General features: G+C 44.9%; 1 protein-coding gene across 2 annotated transcripts; it reads right to left on the bottom strand.

The window, feature by feature from the left end:
* Positions 1-343: 343 nt before the first annotated feature.
* Positions 344-2,264, bottom strand: MED7 (mediator complex subunit 7). Of its 2 annotated transcripts, none has more exons than XM_059483608.1 (2): positions 2,195-2,264; positions 344-1,307 (listed from the first exon to the last, which is right to left on the bottom strand). In XM_059483608.1, exon 2 carries the CDS (start codon positions 1,287-1,289, stop codon positions 597-599), a length of 693 nt encoding a protein of 230 aa, XP_059339591.1. In that variant the 5' UTR covers positions 1,290-1,307; positions 2,195-2,264; the 3' UTR covers positions 344-596. The 2 variants fall into 2 exon arrangements, with proteins under 2 accessions (XP_059339591.1, XP_059339592.1); XM_059483609.1 differs by lacking the exon at positions 2,195-2,264 and adding an exon at positions 2,056-2,167.
* Positions 2,265-9,761: the final 7,497 nt, after the last annotated feature.

The following is a 9,761-nucleotide window of genomic DNA, read 5'->3' on the forward strand; positions in this document are numbered from 1 at the left end:
AGAGGAACAATTCTGATAATTACCAGCAGGATCCTGAAACTGCACTGCAAAAATGGGAAAGGCAGGGCAGGCTGGCACTGCCAGGATCCCAGGAAAGCCATTTTGGTCACAGAATAAAAGGATGTGAGAGCTACAGGACAACAGTTAACCCATTGCTTTAGATTTCACCTCAAACACAGACCATAAGGAATGCCTTGATGTAATCTGAGTTTCTGTCTGCCTGTTTTCCAAGTTCCTGTGTGTTGTTTGTGCAAGAAACAAACACCATTTCTGTAGGAATTTCTTCTTGACTCAGAATTACAGAATGGCATACTCAAAACAAGCAGCAAGTGACAAATGAAAGTACAACAGGAAAAGCCAACTTTAATCTGTGCCTACCATCTCACATGATACATTTAACAAAAGTTAGACTTTTTCATTTTTACCAAAAACCACAAACCCTTCAACATTTTCATCTGCCCAGTCACTCACAACCTCCAACAGGTGCACAACAAACGCTTTGTCTGCTTGTACAACAGCAAAACAAAACACAACTTGTATTCTCAGAACCCCTCCTGTCTCTCACTGCGGTGCACTACCAAAACCAGCTGCTTGCTTCATGTCATTTCATCAATAATGCTGCACATTGCTGCATCCTTGTCCAGAACCTGATCTCTCTTGCTCCCAGAACGCTCCCTCTGCTTTTCGCTCTGCCCAGCGCAGCTGCCGCCATCATCAGCATCCATGGGCTCCACGCTGACCCTCAGCCCCCCCTCTGTGTGAGGCAGGTCATCGGGCAGGGACGCCAGGCAGTTCTGGATCATCTCCACCACTCTCTCCAGGTGCTTCTGGAAGCGCTCGGCCGTCTCCAGGCGCTGCCGCTTCTGCACCTCCATCATCACCCTCAGCGTCTCCCTGGCCTGGTGGGGCCGGTACTCGTTTATCAGGTGATGCACGTGGACAAAAAGCAGTTTCAAGTCTTCCAGTTTCTCCTCTCGCTTTATACTCCCTGGACTCCTTATCAAGATGTCCAAGAGGTCCAGGAAGTTGACCAGGATAGACATGTTAAGTTTCCTTAGCTCCTTCTTGTGGTCAAACTGCATAGGATGCAGCCGCTCGATGCCCTGGCTCTCCAGGGGCCGAATGATCAGATCATCACACTGGAACTGGTTCCCAAACATCATGTAGCTGTCCTTGACAGGGGGAGGGGGCTTTGGAGCCAGCCCTTTACGGATATTTTCATCAGTGTATTCTTTGATGTATTGCATTGGAGGCGGAGGGAGGGCGCTCACTTGCTGAGGTTCACCCATGTCTGCCAGATGTAATTCCTAGGGAATGACCCAAGAAACAAATGTTAATAATTTGTGTCACAAGGCTGTAATATACATGTAAACAAAGACAAAATATAGGAGATGGCAGTGAGAAAATGAGCCAGAAGAAACAAATCCATGTGCAGGATACAGGAAACTCATGGCAAATCCACATTACTTTTTCACTAAGGTTTGCTTATAGCAAGATTAACTGTACTATAAGCACACAGAACATTCATTTCTCTAAATATGAAAGACCAGCCTGTAAACCGGGCAGCCAAAGGGAGAGGGGTGATCCCCTTCCCCAGATGAGGCTGGGGCCTGGTGGGCAAACCCCCCAGAATCACAGAATATCCCAAGCTGGAAGGAATACACAAGGATCTGCACAGGCCCTGCACAAGACACCCCAATAATTTCCCCACCGTGCCTGAGATTGTGTCCCGAAGGCTTCCTGAACTCTTTCAGGCTTGGGGGCTGTGACAACGAGAGCCTGGGGAACCTGCTCAGTGCCCAACTACCTTCTGGAGAAAGAACCTTTTCCTAATATCCGCCTAACTCTCTCCTGGCACCGCTCCAGCCGTTCCCTCGGGCCCTGTCACTGGTCACAGAGGGCAGAGATAGGCGCTGTCGCTCGGGGGGAAGCTGCAGTGAGATGCCCCTCAGTGGGCCCTTCTCCAGGCTGACCAGACCCAGAGCCCTCAGCCGTTCCTCGTGCGGCCTCCCCTCTTCACCCGCGCCCACGAGAGAAACTAAGCAGGGCCCACACCCGCCGCCCTGCGCCGAGCCGGGCTCTGAGGAGGCGCAAGCCCCGCGGCGGGGCTCTCCAAGTCAGCGCGGAAGAGACAAGAGCCGAAACCACATCCGGGCGGAGGGCACGAAGCCCTCACCGGCCCTCCCGCCCTCACCTGCCCGCTCCGCCCGCCGCGCTCCCTCAGCGCCGCCGCGGCCGCTTCCGCCCGGCCGCCCTCTGCTCTCGCTCGCTATTGGTTGGCGGCATAGCGCTATTGGTTGCCGCGCTCTGATTGGCTGTCATGCAGAGCAGTCCGGCACTCCTCCACTCAGCTCGCTCGGGGGCGGGGTCACGCGCGGGGCGTGGCTCCCGTCATGGGGGGGCCGGGGCTGCTCCGTCCTGGGGCTGCGGGGTCCCCTCGGCGCTGTGTGGCCCCTCACGTTCTGTGACCCCTCCGGCTTCTGTGATCCCTCAGGGTTTACTGGCCCTCGGCGGTCCATGGCTCCTCAGGGTGCGGGGTTCCCTCGCCACAAGCTGCTGTGAGGCAGCAGGAGCTGCCGGGGGCGGGAGGGACCAGCCCGGCGTCCCTCAGCGGAGCGGGGACAGCGCTCGTCAGGGAGACAGAGCATCACAGAAAGCACAGAAATCGCAGCAATCACAGAAATCACAAAATCAATTAGGTTGGAAAAGACCTCTGAGGTCCCCCTGGGAAGTGTTTGCAGCTTCCCGGCAGCAGAATACACTAAATCTGACCGTAACTGTGACACACAGTTGGGCTCCGTTGCTTTTCTTTCCGTTTTCTTCTCGGGGGAGTTGAAGTTAACATGGGGGATGTGAGTTTTTCACCGGGTCAGGTGGAGCTGGGCTCGCTGGCATCGCTTCTGCAGGATTTTCTCTCCGAATGGCCAACAAGGAGGATTTTTCGACACTTGGCCGACTCTGTGCCGTTCTCTCTCAGCAGATGGCAGCAATGGCCTTGGTGACAGGGACCCATCACCGCACAAGCGGTGTCATTCACAGATTCACTCTTCCAGATCGATCATTTGCTAAAACAAATCAATCGAATGATAATTACTTTGGATCCTGTTAATTATTTCTAAGAACATGCAAAGAAGATCCAGAATCGTAGGATTTATTTGATGAGAAAGCTTGAGATGATGCACAGAATATCTGAATATTTATATATTCCAAACTTAGCTACACTTTACAATTTACATTGAGTTGAATATTTGAATATTCCAAACTGAACTACACTTTACAATTAACAGTGAGTACAAGCCTGGCTGCAAAATAGGCTGATTTGTTTTCATTTGTAAGCAATTTGCTGAATTTAGACAAGGATGCAGTTCCATGCTGCAATTAAAACGTTACTGCTTTGGAGAAGGTGATTTTATTCCTTCACCCCTATTCCTGCTTCTTCAGCCCTCTCTCCTTTCTTCCCTCCCTGCTCCTCCAGCCCCTCACTGGCTGTGCAGCCTTCTCTTGTCACTGCTTGTGCCACCACCATCGGGCACTGGATTGCAAAGCAAACTGATGCAGCCCCAGACCCCATAAAAACATCACTGCAGGGTTTTTTGTTAAGTTTTTAGCTTTTCTAATGAGTTAACACGGTGTTCTGTGAGCCCTGTGAGCATCAGGGAGAGCTTTTGAGAGAGGAGAGTGCATAGGCAGAAGGAAAGGAGAAGGTTCGGAACATGGGGTGGGAAATTGTCCTCTCCATTTCTGTGACAGAAAGCTCTTATCTTGTCTCAAATCATCTTGTTACATCATACCCTGAAAGGCAGGCAAGGAATAAAAATCATCGCCTCCAGAGATGTGTGAGATAACACGAGTAGTAGGAGGTACGAGCACACCTTTGGTTTTATTGGACTTTCCAGACTTTGATTTCACATTCATTTTACAGGAGCTGAGCTTGATTCTCTAGTGCCTGACACTCAGTGAAGCGTGCAGCAAGGATGTAAAACGCTGTGACTTCAAACAGGAGCAGGCAGAGAGAGCCAAGCTCTTGTTTTTTCCTCGATCTCTGTGATCTCCTTGATTCATTTTCTCTGTGATGGTGTGGCCAAGACAGAGGGGACATAACATCAGTCTTGTTCTTGGTGGCAGGGCTGCTTCTCAGAAGACCCATGGATGACCCTTCCCAGCCCACAGGGAGCTGCTGACGCTGCTCCTTACAGTGCTTCTAAATGAGAAGTTAAGAATGATGGGGAATGTCAAGTGTAGCACTCTACAGTTTGCTTCCTGGTCCATTCCAGCTCTTTTCTGGAATAAGGGCACCATCCAGTACAAGGCTACCACTGGTAATGAAGCACAATTCCTACACCATCTCCAGCTTGTGGGAATGAGCCTGGACACTCCTTCAACAGATGGTGAAGCAGTACCATGATATTCTCTGCCTCAAAGGCTCTACATCTTAATTTACAGCTTTGGTTAAGTTTATTTTCATTTTCTTCATAACTAATTTTATGCAAATTGGCATGTTTCAGTAGCAAGCACTCCAGTTCTGTTAATTCAGCAGCAGTGTGTACAGTGTGTGCCATTGCAGTATGCTGTTATTTTAGCAGAACTGGAATCCAAACATTGTACAAGCACAGTAAATATAAACCCCATTTTCAAGCATGCTCATAGAACAGTGCTCCTCTCTTCTGTGCTACAACAGATTTCTTTCATTTCTTGCTGCTATTGCACTCTAAATAATAAATAAATAAATAAATGTGCGTGTGTTTTTCTCATGTTGTCTGAAAAACAACCCCAAAATCAAACTCAGTTCCAGTCTCTTGTTGGGCGTAGGTTAGGCTTGTATCTTACAGCCTGGTTAAGCAATGAGCTCAGGAATTTCCTTTTTTGGTGGTTGTTACAGGCTTTGTTGCAGGATATACAGGGAGGAGGGCGAGAGAAAAGGAGCCTGTTGGGGGTGAAGGAGACTTAACCAAGCTTTATGTCTCCATCTGCTGTGGTTAATTCCCATCTCCCTGTCTCCCGCTGTGGCTTTGGGAGAGAATGAATTTGCAGTGCAGTGCTGTGCAACCTTTTCTTCCTGACTCCTCAGACTAAAATATCAGCTGCAGCCTATTGGCACACCTGCTAATGTAGGAGAGGAGTTTAATGTTCCCATCATGTGAAAACTGGGGCACAACACAGTGCAGTGTGTGACAGCTGAACTGTTTCTTGCTCTACAGCCTATTATCAAACAGATTCAAAGCTCAAAACAGAGCTTTCATGGTTATTTAGCAACAAAACAAGTATCTCACTACTATTTGGAAAGTGGGGCAAAATCCAGACATGTTTTGATGGAATCACCCAGCACTGCTTCTTGTGTTCATAGGCATGGTATTGTCTCTGGAAGCAGCCCCCCAACCTGACTTTGAAGCCAGACATTAATGCTGGGTGTTTTCTTACTCACATGCCTGTTGTAACTGCTTATTCAAACATGTAAATGAACATGTCTCAAAAAAAATGCATCAGCATGAAGAAGTAATTTCTGTCCAGCCATCAGTGACCTGTGTATGGCAAACATGTCATGTTGCCAGGTTCAACCCCAGCAGTGCAAGTCCCACCTTTGTCTTCAGAGGGAGACAGAAACAGACAGGAACCACAATTGCCAGACACTGATAAAAGGGGCTGGAACAAAATCCCCGTTTGAGTATGAACCCGTGAAACAGGGTTTTCCTTTCTGCATTTTTGCCTAAGAGAAAACAGCTGAGGAAAGATTAATTGTCCCTTCATCACAGAAGCGCCTGTCCTAACTTTGTACAAGTTCTCCAGTATAAAACATGTTCTCTAAGCTACTGCCAGTCCTGGGAGTTATTCCCTTCACAAATGATGGATAATTCACTACATCCTCCCAGCAGATACTCAGAACAAGGTATCCCCTTTCCCAGGACTCCCAAACAGTTCACAGGAGGATCTTGCTCTGCTTCTACAACTCCCTGTGTCACTGGGAGCAGTGTGAGGGGATTCAAAGGTGCAGTTGTAAGACCTGGAGGAAAGCTGGATGCAGCTGGCTTGTAATGACCGGGCTAATTCTTCCCTTTTTCTGCAGCTTTCTGTCTTGTGCTTTGGGTCTATTTGAGCAGTGTTTATTGGGGTGATAATGAACTGCTAAAGAAGCGGGACAGCTGAGTGACCTAAACATCAGCTTCTCACACTCTAAGCTAAGTAACAAAATGGGTTGAATTATGGAAGTTTAGAGATTGAGTGATAGTCATCATATTGAGAAGCTCGTGTAAAGGAAGAGCTGGCACCCAGGCAGCAAACCTGACCCAAATATTGCACATGATAGAAGGATATAGGTCAATTTATGGGAGTGAAGAGAGAGCTGCAGCCTTCCGGATTGTTTTTTATACAGAAACAAAAATTACCTATATTTAACTTCATAAATTTCTCTGCCGCCTTCAGGACATAAACCTTGGTATCAGAGCAGGATGTGCGGGTGGGGAGATTTTCAGTCTGCAGTAATCAAAGTGAGAACTGCATAATCTGGGTAAAACCCCCATGAAAAAATCCAATCCATAAAATAACTTTTTTTTTTTTTTTTTTTTTTTAATCAGAAATAAAGCAGTTTGCAGGAGGTAGGAAGGAAAAAAACAAAGGTGATTGAAAGAAATAAAGTCTACTGAGGCTACAGATGATAATAAGAACTTTATCTACAACCTCAACTTGCTCAGCTCAGAGGAGTATGTAGAGCACATAGCAGCTCAAACTTCAATCTGAATCATTTAAAATATTTCAGATTTTCCTGCATATGGACAGAAAAGTGTCAAAGGATAGATGGTAGCAAGCTTTATAAAAGCACTGAAGCAGAGAAGATGTGGAATACCTAAAAAATTCATCATCCCTCATCATGAAGTTTAGTCTTAAAGTGGTTTTAAGATATTCAGGACAGTTATGTTTAATTCTGTTCTACAAAGCATACAGAATTTCTGTACCTTGCAATATCAAGTGCTGCCAGAATTCTTGAAAGGAGCATTCAGTGTAAAAGTGTACCATCCTATGAGGTCGGGTTCCAGAAATGAGGTACTTGTGTTACTGGGGTATTCCAGCCCTCTGAGAAGCCCTTTCAGTAGTTTGTGTCTAGAGCTCTGCAGAGACCCTCACATATTCCAGCTCTGCAGCCAACTTGGTCCTAGGCAAGTGGTGCATTTCTACCTATATATATTTAGATATATTTATATATCCTACTCAACTGTAGAAGGGTCCTGAAGCACTTCAATGCCTGAAGCTTTCTTTAAAAGGGTTATAATCCTTATTCACCCAGATGGATAATGACAAATTATTTATATCTTGAAAGGAATGGAGAATGTTAGTTAAAAGTCAGTCGGGAAACAATGATCTTTGACATCCAAATATACTTAAACAGGTTATTTTCTCCTAAATGTACAATTAAATATAAATACAATTCTTAAACCATATGTTTTTTGTTTATACATGTCAACCTGGCTATACATTCTTTAGACTTAGCATTCCTTTCTGGTTTTGGCTTGCTACACTCAAGCATTTGTGAGTTTGCTATGAATGGGATTTGGAATTACAGTGAAAGAAGAAAAATGAAGGGGTACATCTCAGGAAAGAGTGATAGAAAGATACATCAGCCACTGCTTTGCTCCCCAGTTCAGCAGAGTTATCAGCTGATAAAGCTATTGCAAAACAGCACTGAAACCAACACCCATGTTTATATGAAACCTACGTTTGTATCAAATCCCATGTTTAACCAAATCTGGCTATGTTGACTTGTTTCCTTGCTCAGGGTCATTCATATTTTCCCGGTTTACTCTCTTAGCTGGCCCACCTTCACTAAAAACCATGGAATACTCAGAGTGGCTGATCTCACCTGCCCAATCCTGCTAGTTCTTATACTCCGGGACTAAATCTGTCATTATTTTCTTGCAGTTATTTTTGTATTTTCTTGTGCATCTTTCTGCATGTATCAATCTTTATTCTCAGCTTCTCTTTGTTTCTCGCTTCCCTGTTTTACCTGGCCCCTCACAGCCCCTTCCTGCCAGCCATGGTGCCCCATCATGATCTAGTTGAATTGTTAGAACATGGGTTGGACTTGATGATCTTATAGGTCTCTTCCAGCCTTGAATTTCTGTGATTCTGTGATTCTGTGAAATGCAGCACAGTTGCCAAGCCCCTTATCTGTGTATTTGATCAAATTGCTCCTTCTCCGTGCCCCTCTGAGAGCTCATCTCTTATCTCATGAACAGATCAAGCTGCCAGTCACTGTGTTCAAAGAATTTCTTAGCTCTCACCCCACCACTCACCACCTTGGTTAATCTGCTCTTCCCCCACATCCTCCATCTCCAGCAGCACCTCTCCTCTCAGGGGTTTCCGTGTCGGCTTCTCAACTCTGCTGTCCTGCACTCCTTCTTCAGTGCAGCTGCAAGGTCACACCCTTGTATTTCTATTTATATTCAGTTTTTCTGATAAGATATCGTGTACATCTCTGCCAGCAGACTGCAAACCGCTTTGGCCCAAGCTACAAAGATTTTTCACCAAGTCCTTAATACCCTACAGTTAGTGTGAAGGGGAGACTGGAAAGAGTCATAGTCCTAAACAAGTGTAACTAGCTAAAAATGCAATGCTGTTAAAAATTATCATTATAAGCTCAACTTTACTGACTCAACTTGAGCGAAATATTTGTTGATCCAGATCCAAGCCTTTTTGGGGGTAATTCACTGTTGCAGGCACAGTGGAATCCCTAAGTTTATCAGGGCATTCTACTGCAGTTTTTTGGTTCATTAATTACAAGAAAGGATCTTGAAGCATAATTTCAACCAGCAAATTCTCAAGCATAAGGAAATTTATGAGCACACACAAGTGGTCCCATATTTTGGAGGTGCAAGGTCTGGAATTTATCCAAATTGCTGCTTACACAAAGCTCAATTCCCAAAAACTCACATCAAATTCTGCATATTTTGTACACGTGTTCTGCATGAGGCAGACCGGCTTGTAGAAGAATTGGGAAATTTGGCCTGAGTGTTCATCCTAATCTACAAATAGGTATGAAATCCCCCTTGACAGCAGTGATGCTTTTTTAGGAGATCACACACTTGTGTCATCTGACCACAAGAGTTTTTTGGTACTCAGTCACTCTGCTGAGAAATGAAGTACAGGTTTACAGGTTTACTGGACTTCAGCATGACAAATGTTAACAATATCTGCTGCATCTTGTCTTCAGCGAGGCCACCATATTTATTTTTTAATTTTTAAAAAATTTATTTTAATTTTTATTATATATATAATAATTATATATATTATATTATTATATTTTATATTATATATAAAATAATATATATATTATATTTGTCCTTCTTTCTGTCCTATGGTACTGCATTGTCTAAAGCAAAGTCTCTACAAATCTGTACATTAAGTGCTGTATTTAAATTGTACTTTTATGGAAAATGCACATTCTTAATTAGCATTGAACAGGACACTCATCCTGTATATCCATGTTGGGTGCATGCATTTATAACTGTATATACCAGATAAGCCAGTAGGAGACAGATGCTTAATCATGCCACACCCCTTTAATTTATCCTTAATCATTGATTCACATCTACTGCATGTCCCTCAAGTGTTATTTTTTTCCACAACATTTACCTTAGCGTATATTTCAACGTGTGCTGTTCACCTTATGGCTTCAGAGAGGATGTGGTTATGGTCTGACAGAAAGGAAGCTTTGCTGTAGATGGGAAGATAAAGCTCAAAAGCACCTACGCTGCCTCTTGAACACTTTTTTT

This window comes from Ammospiza nelsoni, chromosome 16, assembly GCF_027579445.1.
Source record: "Ammospiza nelsoni isolate bAmmNel1 chromosome 16, bAmmNel1.pri, whole genome shotgun sequence".
NCBI lineage: Eukaryota > Metazoa > Chordata > Aves > Passeriformes > Passerellidae > Ammospiza > Ammospiza nelsoni.

What these genes read in the sequence shown, in the direction of transcription:
- MED7 (XM_059483608.1), bottom strand. Translation starts at nt 1,289, where the DNA reads ATGGGTGAACCTCAGCAAGTGAGCGCCCTCCCTCCGCCTCCAATGCAA.